This window comes from Branchiostoma lanceolatum, chromosome 12 (assembly GCF_035083965.1).
Source record: "Branchiostoma lanceolatum isolate klBraLanc5 chromosome 12, klBraLanc5.hap2, whole genome shotgun sequence".
In the NCBI taxonomy this organism is placed as follows: domain Eukaryota; kingdom Metazoa; phylum Chordata; class Leptocardii; order Amphioxiformes; family Branchiostomatidae; genus Branchiostoma; species Branchiostoma lanceolatum.
Window position 1 is genome coordinate 80,545 of NC_089733.1, and position 17,369 is coordinate 97,913.

The 17,369-nt window shown below is 38.1% G+C and overlaps 2 protein-coding genes across 3 annotated transcripts in view; both read right to left on the reverse strand.

Moving 5' to 3' along the window:
• The window catches only part of LOC136445860 (uncharacterized), an 83,319-nt gene extending 69,548 nt beyond the window's left edge, over positions 1 to 13,771 (reverse strand). For both annotated transcript variants that reach the window (XM_066444057.1, XM_066444056.1), the window contains exons 1-17: positions 13,705 to 13,771; positions 12,864 to 13,017; positions 10,984 to 11,203; positions 9,088 to 9,318; positions 8,189 to 8,331; positions 7,732 to 7,886; positions 6,986 to 7,221; positions 6,330 to 6,479; positions 4,819 to 4,964; positions 4,485 to 4,579; positions 3,650 to 3,844; positions 2,865 to 3,045; positions 2,539 to 2,723; positions 1,815 to 1,942; positions 1,220 to 1,460; positions 675 to 876; positions 366 to 463 (exon numbers count right to left, since the gene is read on the reverse strand). In XM_066444057.1, the coding sequence (XP_066300154.1) occupies positions 366 to 463; positions 675 to 876; positions 1,220 to 1,460; positions 1,815 to 1,942; positions 2,539 to 2,723; positions 2,865 to 3,045; positions 3,650 to 3,844; positions 4,485 to 4,579; positions 4,819 to 4,964; positions 6,330 to 6,479; positions 6,986 to 7,221; positions 7,732 to 7,886; positions 8,189 to 8,331; positions 9,088 to 9,318; positions 10,984 to 11,203; positions 12,864 to 13,017; positions 13,705 to 13,723 (2,779 nt within the window). In that variant the 5' untranslated portion in view covers positions 13,724 to 13,771. The remainder of the gene's footprint in view (positions 1 to 365; positions 464 to 674; positions 877 to 1,219; positions 1,461 to 1,814; positions 1,943 to 2,538; positions 2,724 to 2,864; positions 3,046 to 3,649; positions 3,845 to 4,484; positions 4,580 to 4,818; positions 4,965 to 6,329; positions 6,480 to 6,985; positions 7,222 to 7,731; positions 7,887 to 8,188; positions 8,332 to 9,087; positions 9,319 to 10,983; positions 11,204 to 12,863; positions 13,018 to 13,704) is intronic.
• A 42-nt stretch (positions 13,772 to 13,813) lies between these two features.
• Positions 13,814 to 17,369, reverse strand: part of LOC136446381 (uncharacterized) — a 70,098-nt gene continuing 66,542 nt past the window's right edge. The window contains exons 69-74 of the mRNA XM_066444729.1: positions 16,498 to 16,649; positions 15,876 to 15,978; positions 15,090 to 15,224; positions 14,837 to 14,964; positions 14,332 to 14,494; positions 13,814 to 13,824 (exon numbers count right to left, since the gene is read on the reverse strand). Of these exons, the coding sequence (XP_066300826.1) occupies positions 13,814 to 13,824; positions 14,332 to 14,494; positions 14,837 to 14,964; positions 15,090 to 15,224; positions 15,876 to 15,978; positions 16,498 to 16,649 (692 nt within the window). The remainder of the gene's footprint in view (positions 13,825 to 14,331; positions 14,495 to 14,836; positions 14,965 to 15,089; positions 15,225 to 15,875; positions 15,979 to 16,497; positions 16,650 to 17,369) is intronic.

Sequence of the window (17,369 nt, forward strand, 5' to 3'; positions counted from 1 at the left end):
AGGAAGTTATGATATACGTATCGCTGAAATTGATCTGGGGGGCATTCACCTAATATGGATGACAATACACGAATCAACGGTATTGTTAGGGTTTGTCATTAGGTTTGTAATCAGTTTTTCGTTTTGCTAAATACCATTCCTGTTCAGTTAGACAACTATTATGAATAACATTCATCTGAATCGCAGACAAATTTCAATTAAGTTTCTCATCATAACAGAGCAAAGAATTTAGTATATTGAAACTTCACTTGAACCAGATTTTATTTTGACTTTCGATCTACATTACCGATGTTATTACAAATATCTTAGAACCTACAATCAATAAAATATCACTTATTGGCTAGAGAAAAAAAATGTAATCCTACCGTGGCTAAGTTGAAAGTGGAAATATTCTACTTGAGTTTTCTCTTTGTCGAGCTTATCTGGTTCATGTATTTCCTCAGCTGCACCCCATGCCCCATCACTGAATACAGAAATAACAAACGTAAACGAAGTTTGCTTGAACTAAAATAGTTTTTTTCTTAAAATGACAATTTGAACAAGTATTTATTAACTTATTCAAGCAAAGGGAATTTAAAAGAAAGTCTAGGCAAAAAATTGTAGCTTTTGATGCATTGTACAAATATAACAGATAAGTAAGTTTTTAACATTAGATCATATATGTACAGTCTAACCTGATCAGTGCTGATCTCCACACGGATACGGAATAGCTGTCAATATCAGATTCAGGGTCCACAAACTCTCCCCATTGTGCAGAAACCATGGCAGGCTCTGAGGTGAAGACTTCATCCATAGGCAGGCCAGTGCTGGGATCCATGTCCATGTAGTTCCCATCCACTACCCAGCCTGCCTCAGGCGGTGTCAGATCAATCAACACTGTACAAAAGACGATAGCTTGGTTAATACCACATTTTAGGATTGGTTGACTCAAAATAATTAGTATATCTGTTGTAACCAAAAGTGAACCTGACATTACCAAAACGAGACTATTGCTAAGGCAATAATGATTTCATTGAATGGGCATCCCAAAACTGATGCTATCGGTAAAAGAGTAAAAGGGGCCCAAAAAATGTTTTCGCAATTTTTACTTCAGGACGAAAGTTGATGTCATCAATTCTAACTTCACTCTGTGACTGCGACAATTACTTTACAAAGCCAACAGATTTTATGTAGACTGCATCTTACTGATTTATACGCAGGCATACATGTGTATGCTTACCTCCATTGCTGATACCAGACACATTCAGACCCCTGTGTCCATTGTGGGTTGCTACGATGGTGGAGTAGTATGTTAGGTTGTGTTGGAGCTCAGTGTCAATGTTAGAACACCAGACATGCTCAGAGCTCGAAACTTTAACGTATTCAAGAATGTCAAGTTCACCAGGTGTGCTGCCCACTCCCCACATGAAGTCCTTTATCCCAGAATCCTCATCATAGAAGTCATTCCAGTTTGCACACACCTAATGGAAGATACAACATGTACATACAGGCCCAAATGCAACATCCGTCTCATATTTTGTATTTATTTCCGTACTTTCGTTTACGTACATAACATGACATCAATAAAGTAACATCCTACATTCATTCTAAGTTATAAGTTTAATTTAGACGCTTTAGTATGCTGACTTACATGAAGCCACGACTTAAAATTAATTGATCATATTTACAAAACATGCCATTAATAGTCAAACAGGTGTATTGCAACTCAGCAAAATAGTCACTGTGGACAAATGGTCACTACAGATTGTCATGCCATGGTCAATTTAAGGCACTACAAAAAATGGCTATATGGATAGGTGGTGACTAGCACTTACCTCTTCCGCCTTGTTAATAAACTGTAGATCCTCTCCGACCTGATCTCCATCATACACCTCCCCTGCGATTGGCCCTGTACGGTCCACTACGATCGGTGAGTCAGCCACACCCACAGCCCGCAGGTTCACTGCAAACATTCAAATAAAAAAATGGAACATTTCAAAGAGTATCGAATTCAGCTTTGTTATAATTAGTCAATAGTCAGATAGCACAAAGCATTCGTATTTCTTATATTCTTAACATAAACTGCATTTATAGCTGACTTTAGTGACGAGAAGTTGAACTATATATAGCAGTATACATCCGCCATTGTAGATGTTGTAAGTTACCACGTTATTATATCACTGTAGAATTAGAGCTACGTTATCCCCATGATCCGTAATTAGCTTGAAAGAACAAGACGTCTTCCTTTCATCACTTAAATAATCAAATAATTTAGTATTCCTGTAATTCAGACCTTTACTGATCACTACAATCTCATTTTCATCAAACACATTTTACGCTCAATTAATTTTCCTGGTGTTTAGTTTTTTTCCTTCTGTGCCTTTTCAGTGAAGTAAAATTACTACTACAATATTCACACAAATATTTTCCCTTTCCCTTTTCATTTGGCTTTTAAGTTTTCGGCGAGTATGTTTCAACTGAATCAGTTCTAGACTCTACATAATTGCCGCGAAGAAGAAAACAGCATTTTTTTAATAATAACAAATGGTGAATATCAACCTTTGTTTATGCCTCTTATCTTAGCCCAAGCCGGTACGCCATCCTCCAGTGCAACCTCCATTGTGAAGTTCCCAACATGTGTCTCGTTTCCGGTATACAGATGGCGTACCCAGGACTTCAGGAGAACGTCATATTTAGTCTTCCCAAATCCAAGGTCAGCCTCTCTAATATCAGACTCAACGTCACTAATATATTGGATGTAAACGATAAAACTGTTAATGATTAGGATTAGAAAGTGACATTAAAGTTATTAATATTAAAAGAGTAATGCCTATATACACGATAAATATGTTTGTGAAAGTACAAGTCCACTGGTTAGGACATACCTCATATTGTAGGCAACAAAGATTTGCGAGGTTTCCTCATTGTACTTGACAGATGTGATAGCATGGACATCTGGAGGTGTATTGTCAATGATGTAGGGCGAGGTGTGGCTGACGCTGAGAACCATCGGTCCTCCATACTCCACTTTGTTCACTCCCCGAACAGTTATGTAGTACTTGCCATCTGGATACAAGTCAAACATTTTAATAAGCGATTTGTATTGTTACTTTCTGTACTGTAATAGATATCATTTGCCGGCCATTTACTACCATCTATTCCTACTACACACACCAGTGTTATCACCATCAAATATTCCGACAGGCACGTAAAGTGGGTGGATTTGGCAACAAGCTATCACATAGTTGTTGGTACGCAGTTCGAGTCATTCTTATCCAGTGTCACTACATGGTGTACCTGCAATACTGTCATGACTACCTCACAGGCAGTTAATATTCAAGAGTGTTATCCAGTCTTTGCCCATGCCCACACAGTTCAGTCCTTCAATACAGTTCATTCAGTTTATTCCGTAGAAGAGCACATATGAAAGGAAAATTGACGTTGTGTAGTTGCTAGTCTTTATATTTCTTCCAATCATGGTTATGTAAACAGTGTTGAGATGAAGCTACTCCAAGAAAACAAATATGAAGGGTACCACAAAACAGCAACCATATTACACCGAGTTTGTCACATCAAGCATTGTAACTTTCAATTCTTTTACTATTCACCTTGTATACATGTATGTCCTTGTTAAAAGCCCCCCTCCCGAAAAAAGATAAACAACAATTACCAGGAAGTATACTGTTGGGAAACTTGTCAGCAGGTATGGGATGGATGTTACCAGAATGTGTCCACTCTGTCTCATTGTAGAGGTGAGCATGTGGGTCTATATGGGGGTGGATCAAGTCTTTCCCAGGACTCTCCCCAACTGACCAAGAGTAACCATATATACCAGTCTCGTCGTCACGGATGCCTTTCCAGTTAGCTGAAACAACAATTTTGTAAGTACATTTTTCACATTACCTTGACGTAGTGTCACACTAGGTAAAACAAATGGAACTTTAAAGAATGCTGTTTCAACTGTTAAAGAATTTTTTTTCATCTAAAAGGATAACGTTAACTAGAGTCCAATCCAAGTCTTCAATATGATTTATAAACAATACATGTAATATTTTAAACGCTTTTTGGACAAAATAAAATTTTGGTCACAAGAGTCCTGACCTTTCCAATAGTAGTAAAAACTGAAAAATTTGAATGTTATTGAATTTTCTATTTAGATATATTGGACACATCTTAAAGGCATTGTACTCTCTTTATTTAGTATGATTTCCATCTGAGTGATTCTTTCCCTCATAGAAGTATTTACACATTTCCCAAGTGGTTTATTTTGGTTATTGCCATAAAATACGTTCTTTTAATCCAGCCCTATACTGTCTGATTTTGTATATTTCAAATTCAAATGCTGGGGGCTCTTATGTGGTAAGTTATTATGCATGACGGTTTGTGGTCTGCCAAAGCTTTAGCTCGTCTTTATCTTAAAAAAAAGATGACATGTGTGACATACTTTTCATATTACACACTAAAAAGAGGAAGCAAGGTGTTTGAGAAGAAATCACTGTGGTTACCTGCAATATACGTGTTTGCCCTCGTGTGGTAGACTCCAATGTTAGGCTCAATACCGTTAAAGACTGTTTCTGACTCTGGCCCGTCATGGATGATCCTATAGAATAGAAAGCATGATTCATGTCGCCCAGCAAAAATACTTTCAGGACATTGACATATGTGTTTAAGTTCTCTGTGTCAAATCTGCGGTGTTAACTCGTAAATAACTATTTTTTTTTACTTAACACACACAAAAAAACTGATAATGAGGTAAAGGTGTGAGGTTAGAGAAAGTAGATTATTGAAACTGGCCATGGTGTAAGCAGTACTGCCTTTTAACTAAAAGAAAAGTAGTACCTGTGATTTGGTATGTCTGTGTGGTCCACGCATCGTCTGTCCCAGTTGTCAATCAGCATGTTCTGACAGGAGTCTAGAGTTACATAATCAGACTTGCCAGTTCCTACGTAGCCAGGTTCTGGTGGGGTGAAGTCAGCAACAACACCCTATAGGCAACGATATGTCATTTCAAAAACATGTTCTTTAACATAGCAAAAAATAAACACCATTATGTGGCAAACAGTAGCAAAGTAGATCCCGGGTAAAGCTAATTGACAAGTAGTAAAAAGTAGGGAGCTAGAAATGTGTTGGTTGTGAAAAAAAATATTTTCAGATGGGATCAAAAGTAACTGTGTACCCGACTGTAGTACATTGGTGCCATTGGAGTTTGATGCCTAAAAATGTACAGGCAGCGATAGTACCTTTTATCATATATCAAGTTCAGTGAATATCAGATATCATATATAAACCCATTGCAAATACTGCACCTGCTCTGTTTGTTGCATCAATCAAAAGGAATGTAACGCCATGAAATTTATTTTCCTCTATCATTTAACCCTATCCAGACTGGGCTTTTTTGGTATATCTGGGACTGGGGGGGGGGCTGATTCGGCCCCCCCCTCATAATTTCCGAACGGTATGATGTATCATCACAAAATTTGCAGGGAGTGATACTCACGTCAAGTTTTATAATTCCTGTAAGTTTGGTGACGTTATGACGTAATATGACGTAATTATGACGTCATCGATGTGATTTTATTGGCTAAATAGGGAATTCCCGTAATATCTAAAGGTATTAAACAAAACGGTTTGTATTATTCATTTTAAGGTATGCAAGGCATACAACGTCAATGGTAAGTACGTTGACGTCAAAATGACGCCAAAGAGTGACGTCATGTGTTGTTAGCAATCCCTTGGGATCCGCCATCTTGGATCGGCCATTTTGAAATTTTTTAAAATCCTTTTTTTCCACTTATGACCCCAAAGGACACTGAAAATAGACTAGAAACGTTAATCTTAATGTTTTTGTTAAAGAAAATGTCAGGTATTGACGATTTTAAGGGCGAAAAAGCCTGCTGATACCTGAAATAGTGATATAGTCCGCCATCTTGGATTTTGACTGATTACGTCATCAAATTAGCATAAATTATGAATATTAAATCAGAAAAGTTACATCTAATTACACATAATGTTATACATGTAGGAAAACTAGTGTAGTTGTGCAAGAAAACCTGAGAAATATCATTGTTTTCAAAAAGATAATGATTTTTGCAAAAAATGCCTGTCAGAAACCCGTTGCCATGGCAACATGAAAAATGATAAACTTTAACTATTTGTATAAAATTGCTCCCAACAAAATTTTAGGAAAAGTCACCAAGTTTGGTAGTCGTAGCATACATTGTTTGGCAGTAATACGATGTCAAAGTTGCCGCGGGCACTTTTAGCCCCCCCCCCCAGTCTGGATAGGGTTAAAAACTGTTGCAAGAACATTGATCGATCATTATATTAACAGTAAGGCTAAATATTCTTACTTCAGATGCCAATGTCCCCGTATATCCCAAAGTGTTCACAACTTCCACGTTGAAGAAGTAGAGATGGTTGTGCTGCAGGCTCAATCCCGCGTGTTCAAACTTTGCAGTGTGGCCAACCCCCAGTCGCTCATAGTAGTGATAGAAACCAGACTACGAATAATGAATTGCATCCTGTATTGGTTAACATGGTCTCTAACTACTATGAAAGGGCAGCAAAAATTCTACTTACATGATTACACACACACACACACACACACACAGATCTTTACCCCCGGCCCTTAGGATTTTAATTTTTGACTGCAATTGGAAACAAAACTGCTTTGTGAATTAACATTTTGCGAATATTCATTACTGCTTAATCCTGAAATTACAGATTAATCTAGAAATACATCAACTTCAAAATTCATCAAATGTAATTAATCCAATGACCAGCCAGCCAAATTACAAACCAACGTACCAACCAACCAACCAACCAACCAACCAACCAAAACCAACCAACCAGCCAACCAACCAACCAATCAGCAACAACAACAACAAACTCTGTGGTACATTAAGGTGATGATTATACAACAAGTATAGGTCACAGGTATGAGATCAATGATACAAAATGTCTTTGAAAACATTAATTTCAAAACAAAGTTAAGCATAGAACATACCCTTTCTCGTCTTGATCCTTGTTTCTGTCCCACTGCCTCAATGGCTGACAATAGCTGGCAATCCTTTGATTCAAAGTCAAAGTTGAAGCTCATACATTTTGTTCCTGGGTATCTCAAGCACTGCAGAGCGCACTTTCCTGGATTGGGACCATCAACAGTTGCACCTTTGATCTCTTCGAATGACTCAGCAGTCAGCCGGCCGAGTACTTCAGGGGTAAATGATGATAATGGGTCACCTTCAAAAACAAAAAAGCAATGATAAATACAATGATAAGGATATGTTTTAAATGACAATGGTATAGTAAACATATTATTGTGCTAATATATTGAAGACGGTATTGAACGTCGCACCATCAAAAATCAGACTTCTTCAGACTTGAGGATTTTGTCGCAAGACAATCTACTTATGACTCCAATAATGTCATGTTGCAGTTAGCGACTAGTTCATGTTGCATCGTAGTTCGCAAAAATAATTTCAGAGGCAAACAGTACCTAATCAACAAGTGATTTTAACATATCAGGATGTTTGTCTTTAAAAAGTTCAGACATGCAAAACCTGCATGTGAGGTCATCATTCTTAAAGAACGGATGATTCGGATGGGTTTATAGCTATTTTCTGATTGATCGGAATCTTGAGTTTGGTCATCAGGAGCATTTTAAACCATTTAAATGTACCAGAAATGTAACTGGAGGAATACCTTTCGAATGTGTACGAGAAAATGTAATTCTAAAATCAGAAGAGTTACCTCCACTTGTGGCAGAGTTCTTGGTCAGTTGGAATTCTGACCATGGATGGATCTGATCACTCCACGTACCCTTCCCAAACCCTACAGATTCCCTCATCTGACTTATCTCAGAGTCATCGAACAGTTTGGCAACTGCACTCAGTTTGTACTGATTGCTGAAAAGGAAAGTTGTACAGTTATGATAACATATTGGAAGTTTTTACAATTTAATCAACAGCAACCCTGATACTTATAATGTACCATTTGTCTTAATGGCTAATACAATAGTCAGTAGTCAATATTATTCAGATCCTTACAAATTACCGAATCAGAAAATTATTATGATGAATCGTTGATTAGAATCTCTGTACAAAACTTCTGATCAGTGGCAAAGACCAATGCTGGAGGCCATAATGAACTTCATGTCAAAATATTGACTAGTTCTTATTGAATATTTCTACATGTCATTTAAAGGCACCTTGAAGACAGGAAGGCAGCATCAATACGACCCCCTGGCAATGTGTTGTCATATGTTGACATACTGCACGTGGCTTGTGAGCAAAGGCCTGCATTGTTACAGGCTTCAGCAGTGAAGTACAGGGGCACACCAAATGTAAGGTCCTAGAAATGGCAACAGAGAGAGATAGGATAACTATTAATGACATTTTGAAAAAAAAAGTTAGTTTTGTACTACGTTGCTTGAAAGTTTATACTTTGTTCCATTTTGTAATTTTAAAATTTTTTCAGCCGATGTAGTATATCATACGCATGTTTTGTAAAACACCATTTGCATGTAGTCCAGGATGAAAATGTCTTTATGCAAACTACTGATAGATATCTATCATATCATGGCAATATCAAAGTTGTTTCTATTTTGTAAAATAATTAATTGTTTATTCTCAGTCTGAGTGCAAAAGCTGTACAATCATGCATGACATTATCCCGAGAAAGGTTGTCTAAATCGAATTCACCGTCTTGTCCCTTTAATGAAAATGATTAAATGTAAAATATTGTCTATAAAGTTAGAAATTGGTATCATAATTATGAATAGCCAAAACGTTAAAAGGAAAAAGATCTATTAAATGCTTTGCCACCCAACATCAAATCATTGACCGCTCCATATAACTTCAAAAGGCCATCCACCAGTTATTCGTCAGTTAAAAATCTGTATAGATTATATTATGTTATGATTATGTATATATGTTCCTTTTCAATCCTGAAATCTGTATATATGCCTAAATTTGTATGTTTGATGAACCCTGTAAGACTAGTCGTGATACGACTGAAGGGTATCGTAATAAAAGAATAAACAAACGAACACGATTGATTTTCTCTGGCCCAGACAAGTCAGTGGAGAAACTATCTTTGGAAACTTACCCTCTTTAGAACAGTGGTAGGACCACCAAGTTCTTCCTTTGACACAACGTCATCAGAATTTGGGACGGTCCCAACGCTGTAAGTCAATGGTACTTTGGATCGATCATCATTGGCCGTTATTTCTATCTGGATGGCTGGCTCAGTGTAGTCCAGACCTTTTAGTTGTTTCACCATGCATTCTCTTGTCTGGTGTGGCAGGTAATCATTGTCCCGCCTCTTTCGTCCTGCAGCCTAAAGGATTAATGAAGCTTATAGGAAATGAGAACATCACTAGAATAACAGCAGTGTAACAAACTGACAGCCACCAATGACCACAAAAAAAGAATTCATCACATACAAGTAGGTGGTGCAAAAGTGACTTTTTGTCGTATGGCCATAGCAAGTAAATTTTATGGATGACATCAGCGCGCTCATTAATTATCACCTGATTTTGAAAATAAAACGTTTCCCTTCCGGAGATGGTCAATATGAGAAATGGGGAAATATGTCAAGTTGCAGCCTTAATTGTATTTGTAAAAGTGACACTACTGGAGTAGCCTGCGCTGTAGTTGTGGAAGTGCGACTACTGTTGTTCGATAATTGTAAAAGTGGTACCAACGTGGTAGGCATAATTGTAGTTGCCGACTTGGTACGTGATACCAGTCTACCACACTAGTGTCACTTTTTGAACGTGTTACAGTAACAAAAGACTTGATTACGTAGAGGATAACACACCCATGATCATCATTCCTCCCATTATGTTGAGGGGGAGGTTATCCTTTTGTTAACAATCGCGTAATGTTTATTTGTTCCCCAAAATGCTTACTATCTTGATTTTGTAAGCATATGGCAAAATAGAATAAACCATTTCAATACAAGTCAAATCTAAACGGGTGGAACTGTAAGTGGAGCCGCCCACAGCATTGTCAGAAGGACAACCAGCAGGGAAGACTGATGATAATAGATAATAGATTTGAAAAAGATTTTACATGCCAATATTGCAATGTTATTAAATATTATCCGTGGAAATGTTGGTTTTCAAAATGAAATCTATCATCTTCTGTTCCAATAGGACAAATGTAAATTCTGAAATGCATTCTTGATAGTTTAAGAGTATATGCGTCATACAGGAATTGTCTACTCCAAGTCTTATATGGGTTTGGATAGGCTATATGATAATAACGTTAATGACCCGCTTGTTCCTCGGTGTTCATGGTGTCATAACGCCTGGCCATGTGCTATCTCTATGGTAACCACTCGTATTATCTTTATTCGTATTCAGATACATAGTACAGATACATAGTAGAGATACATAGTACAGATACAAATGCAGATCGAGTATGGTGACCGTGCCAATTCCTACATCGGAGTGAGGAGGGTTGACACGGTAGCCTTCGCGTGGACTTGTTTAAGGTGGATGACAGGTTGCGAATCTGAAAACTTTGGGCATCCGTCTTCTCCAGTGGCACCAATTCGAGGGAGACGTGCTGGTTCTGGTTGGGATGCTTGCAGCGAGCTGCCGGGTGACTCTTACGTCTCGAGGTCCGCCTTTTAACACCAGCCCGCCTGGCGCTGCTCTCGTCCGCCAGTTGAAGACAACTGCCGTTGGAGACTTGTCCCTCTGACTGAGTGGGGAATGCGTGTAAAGTGCCTTTCCCAAGGGCACAACGTCGGGGCGCAAGTTCGGACATGTCTCTGGGCACAACCCGGGATTCGATCCTGGGTCCCATTGTTTGACAGCCGCGAGCTCTACCACTTGCGCCACACGACGCCACTTGCGCCACGCAACGCCATGTGCTATAACCACCGAATAAAACCACCGAGTGAGCGAAGCGTACACGTAGGCTATGTTTATTTAAAAACTGCTAAAGAATACCTTTTATAACTTTTTAAAAGTCAATAATGTAAATGACTGACCCCACCACCTCCAACTGTCTCCAGCTCAGGTGCGGAGTTATCAGGTTCCCACGTGTGCAGGTCCAGGATACGACTTTTGATAGATGAGGTGGTGTATTTCCACAAGGTTTTCTTAAACAGGGTCTTCTTGATGGTCCCGATGAAGGGTATCTTGATCTCAAGAGTAACCAGGGCTTTCAGTTTCAGTTGAAGGGGGATGAGCTCTATGTCCAGAGTCATTCTGTGAAAATAAAGATATTTCAAAATTAAAACATTTGCCGCCGATATCGATATGTTCAGCATTAACCCTGATATGCGGATGGTCTGTTTGCATTAGATGGTCTGTTTTCTGTATCAGAAAATTTGATAAAACAAGTCAAGAAAAATAATTGAAGCAAAATATATCACAAGAACACTGGGTTAGCATGCTGACAATTGGATCCCAGTGTGGAGATAATATTTGAACAATGATGGAGTCTTTGATACCTTTCTCTATTACCTGGTGCAATCTCTGTATTGTGCACAAGAATATGTATGTCCCAGAAAATACTTCAATAAGATAATAAGTTTAAGGCAAATATCACGAACACTCCATACCTACTTAGAAATGAATTGATAAGATCGCTAAAACGTTATAGCAACTTTTGATATCACAACCTGTTCACATATGGGGATAATTCAATTTGCTTGTTTCATGGATGGCCGTATGGCATTGTGCCCGGAGGCAGACTGCCTGGGCGGACACTGCCTGCCTGGGCACTGCTTGCATGCGTGGACATCTATACCTGCCAAACGGGACGGCACGGCATGTGCACTTTCTTCTGTGGGCCCAACATAGAAAATGCTGAACGGTTGCAAAATAGTACATGCAACCATGCAGACGATTTGGTAAAATAGTATAAAGTTTTCCTTTAAAAGTTTATGTTTCGTAATGGACATGAATCGTTAAAAATGTCTTGCTTATACAACACTGGGATATGTCGCAATGCATTACTGTTATATATACTATCATACCAGTAGTTCACTTCGGAAAAGCCGTTCCACATGCATGTATTTGGGCATTTCCGCCGGCATCCGTGGTTGTATGCACTGGCAGATCCCCATAAATGGCCATATTACATATATTACCACAAAATTACACTAAAGGAACTGATTTTGTTGAGAAAATGGACAGAAAGGTGACCAAATACGGTGCCGTGTAGTGAGAATTAAAGCTGAGGTACCTTTAAAATCCGTCCCAGTAAGTTCTGCATACGTGGCTCAGTAGGTAGAACATAGAGAGTATACGCATGGTGGGGACTGGAAGGTGCCCGGTTCAAACCCCGGTATTACCTTTTCTTTTTCTTTTTCTGTTTCTTTTTTTTTTAACTTTTATACAAGGAAGAAATATTCTTTTTTTCTGGCGTGTTCTTCATCTTTTTCTTCTTCTTCTTCTTTTGCTTAATTTATGCAGGAACTTGTATATCCCATACAATAAACGTTACAGATGTCATATTTGATTTGTAGGTGCCTTTAGGAAAGGTGAATGCACCACATACATTATGCTAATGAGTCTCATTGGCATATTTTATGCTAATGAGTCTAATTGGCATGTTTTATTCAGAAACTTTAATTTCATTTCTTCCAAATGCGCCCGTCAGCTTTAAAAAAAAAAGCTTTCTTGAAGATGACTTTGAAAACATTTTATTCCAAACTTCATTAAACTGAATAAAACTTAACACTGCACTTGTGCAATTTAGTTCTTTTTACAAACTATACTTCAACCATTTCATCCCCACCACAATGAGGTCGTATGGCCAGCTTTTTTTTAAGCTCTTGTTTTTTTCTCACACATTACGTTTCTACATAATGTCTTTTTGGCATATTAACCTACTTATTGTGCTGTATGTAAATTTCCTTACCCAACATCCATTGGAAACTTGCTGAATCTGATCTCTGCAGTGATTGGGAACCGTGTCTCCATGATGTCTCCCTCCAAACGAAGCTTTGCATACAGCAATGCCCCTACCCCCAACTCACCATACACCTGCACACCAAGGTACGGGGTAATGCCGCCTGCAAAGGTTTTGAAAACTGTCGTTGATTTAATGTTATCCTTTACAGTAAAATGCATTTAGTTTAGTGACAGCAGTCAGGATGTCAAACAACCACCTGTAGGTCAAGAGAGACAGTGGACAACACATGCTACACTTACTTTTACTTTTTTTTCACCATGAAAATCTATCTATCTATCTATCTATCTATCTATCTATCTATCTATCTATCTATCTATCTATCTATCTATCTATCTATCTATCTATCTATCTATCTATCTATCTATCTATCTATCTATCTATCTATCTATCTGAATCAGACGAAGGGTGGCTCTGATTTGTTTTGTTACCTATAGAAAATGCCAGGAATGCAATCATGATATGATAAAATACTGTAATAATAACATAACAATCATTTAATATTTCTCTTTCATATAAAATACACTTTGCATAGTGCGCACTTACACGTATTTACAATTAAAAACATTTTCACTGTCTTGGTATTTCTTACTGCTAACCAAAAGAAAAAACCTGCATTGTAATCAATTAACTTTCTTAATAATGTGTACACTCAAGTCTAGACGTTTTAAGACAGAGTTTTCCTCAGCATTGCATGCTTATTTCAAACCTACCGGTATACCGGCATTTTGATCCTCTCTTATGGCACATTAAATCGAATAACCAGCCTGTTCAAAATCATAGTACTTACCCTGCACATTCATGTTCATGAGGCTTGCAACAACACGTAGGTCTGCACCATAGTACCCGTTTGCCCCGAAACCTGAAACAGATCAAGTTAACATCACTTTGTAGATACATTAAAAAAAATCTAATGCAGGTCAAAATTGAAACATATCAAAGAGGATATAATGGTATAGGGTTCAACTCTGCTTCATTAGAATAGTCAGACTTTGAAGTTGAAGCTCTTCTAATAAAGCCAACATTTTATCACAAGGCATTGTTTCATCGTCAACTGCTTTCATTACTATGTTGTGTGTAATGCTTAAATGTTTGTCAAAAATATGCTTTCATTACGGTTAAGCTATCTTGTAAGCAGTAAGAAAACAGATAATTGTTGGCAACTGGATGGATTTTCGGTGATGAAATAAATGGAACTTCAGGGGACCTACCAGTTTGCTCTTCAATATGATATAAGGTGAACGCAGAGTAGCCGAAATAGGCTTTATGTCTGCCATTATTTGGTTCGATGAATGCAGCAAACGATAATTGAATTCCGTAGGCATATAAACCTCATTTTGATAATGATATGAAACAGAAATTGTCTTGCAATAAATGTGAAAGGTTTGAGAAGTTAAGAACAATGCCATCATCTTACCAAAAGTCGCGGGAACCATCCCCCCAATCAAGAAGAATGTTTCATAGCTGAAGAAGTTGACAGTCCTTCTGGGGAAGCTGAATGTCCCTCTCAGTTTGATGTCGAAGGAAGAGAATATGTCTTCCTCACTCTTGCTAAGGAGAAGGTCAATGGCTTCTTCAACCTTCAAAAAACAACATGTATAGATGATGATGAACATTGAGAGCGAGTAAAAAGATATGTACCCAGTACGTTTGGACCCCACACAAACTCTAGAGTATAAATTCTACAAAAATTGACCAATCTCAGTAAAAATTTCTAAGAAGCTGTAAGGTATAAGGTACTGATGAAATGAGTTTTTTCCGATGAAAAATGTTGATATGGCACATATGAATATACGCCTGGGTCCAAACACCCCATACTACCGGATAAGGTTAAGGGTAGTTGTAAAGCTGAAAAAAGTAGTTGTAAAGCAACAGTGGTTGTCTTAATATCAGTCAGAAAATAAAACCCCATAAGTTCATACCAGTTGTGCATACAGCTCCTGGAGATCTTTGATCAGCTGAAAGGCTATTACTGGGTCAACTGCATGGAGATCAAGCATGTCACGGACCTCTCCGATTGTATTATCCCAGAATTCATTGGCAGCACAAGCTGGTGAAAATAAAACACGGAAGTCACCAACACTTACGAACGAGTAAGGCTGAGTTGATATAACAGCATAATGGTTTCTTTGCCTGTCCATATCTGATAGCTGCTGTGATAATGTATTTACTTACTTGATGGTTCTCTTTTGACAACCTTTATAACTGCATTTCTCCTGTCCAATCGCTCCTTGATTAGCTGCTTCTGTCTGTTGTATGTTGCCTGGGATGTGTACCTTTCTCTGTGAAGATTTATTTGTGTCTGCCCTACTGTAACGATATTGTAGGAACCAGTCAGCCATACGGGGAGATATAATTAACACAACAACGCCAGCATGAGCCGCTACACCTCAGCTATAATATTATACCACCTCTTAGAACAAAATAATGGGCACCTCTTCCACATCAGGTCAAACTGGTAACTGTTTCAAAGAGTCCATCTTCAACCAAGTTTACGAACCAAAAAGGAAAATGGGCCTATATGTTGAACTCTCCGATACGTGGGGTCCTGCCCTGACACCCACAGGAACAAATGTAGTCGTGTGGTCCAACAGGAGCTGCCTGAATTAATTAAGTATGTCATTTATATAGCATTCTAAAGACTCATTTATACACGAGTTACATTTGTATTCAAACTCCTTTTCATTCACTGATGACAGATAAAAATACACGTCTGGCCCTTTGGAAAATTTTGTCCAGTTGCTTTAATTATGCATACATGTAACCTAACTTGGCGTGCAAACCATGCAGCGATTTGCAATGTGAAATGACTATAGTGCATTACATGTATCAGAAGCAGTTGCCAAATAAACATTTTTCAAAGGGAAGTGACTTTTTGAAAAATTGTAAAGTTAAACCCCTCTTGATTCCTGACCTTTGCAAATAGTACAAATATTTTGCAAAGGCTGATAGGAGGCTCACCTGATGAAATGGGTACACTCCTCTTGTAGCGATGGTACGATGCTGTTGCAGATACTGCTTCGGTCTTGTCCAGTCTACAGCCAAACAACGGGACAACTACCTCCTGAAAGAATTAGATGTTACAACACGTCACATGCGCTATACAATACCGCATCAACTATAGCAGAGCCGGCCATCGGATTCACCACAACACTTAGTTTCTGTCACATGGCAGGTGAAATTCGTACAACACATCAGATATAACTGCCTAAAAGTCCCTCAGTTTGGTGTTGCAAACAGTAAACCTGCCATATGATATATGACGGGAATATGTACAGGAATATGATGTGTATTATATGAGACGTGCACTGTTGGTTTAAGGTGTTCTCTTTTACTTTATCTTCGGCATTGCAATCTGAATGCGTCAAGCTACACAAAACTGAATTTCTGTTACAGGATTTGGCAAAAGAATGAAATGAATGAGCTCAAATATTCATACGCACATACATAATTAAGAGAGCTTTTGATTGGACAATAATGTGCACAATATACTTGAATGTATTTTAAGACCATTTTATAGACCAATGTATTATAACCGAATATCATCATCATACATTGATATATTATAAACTGAATTACATACCTTAAGTACTTTAATATTCTTGCAAGTCTCATTTGTTGTCTCTCCATCGCAAACTTTCAGTGTCAGGCTAATAACCACTCTGTGGTCATCTGGGTTCACAACTGAGTACAAAATGTTCACCGAGTCTGACACCTGTTCCTTCTTGAGAGATACTACGTAAAAGAAAACGACAGATGCTCATTATCAAGCTTACAAGGTCTATGGAATACCATAGCATAAGACAGGACCCACGAGATGGGCTTTCAACATTGATGCCACGAAATCTGTCTAAAAAAATGACATGTTCAAAGAAATTAGGACTGACATTTTTTCGCAATTCCATATTATTGCAATTTCATAACAGTTTGCTCGTTTTGGATGGTTTTCCTGCAATTGTGAATCAGCCGATCCAATTACGTAGCTGTTTAATTCCTAGCCAACAAAACAGTTGGTAGAATTTGTACATGACATTCTGTTTCAAGCGACGTTGCTTAAAGTGCCAATAAAAAAATGTTCTCTACGACTCCAGTAAAACTTTGGTCTTTTCTGGAAACCTCCATGTGATCTTTAAATCTGCCGTGTGCTCTTTGTAGGAAAAATTAGCAACGGATCACGACCTCACAGATATGACTCTTATCCATATTTATCCTTTCTGTGACGTCACGACTCGTAGTTACGTTGCACCATGCACACAGCAGATCCATACTTCATATTTTTTATCTTTCATTTCTAAAAGAGAACATTTTCTATGTTAACCATGGATTTCATTTCACAGACAATTTAAGGATTTGCATGCTTCAGAGATCATGCTCACAGTAAATTAGATGTGGAGTAACAGTATGGTGACTTGAGCAGAGAAGGAATATGAGACAACGAACTTGAACGGAATATCA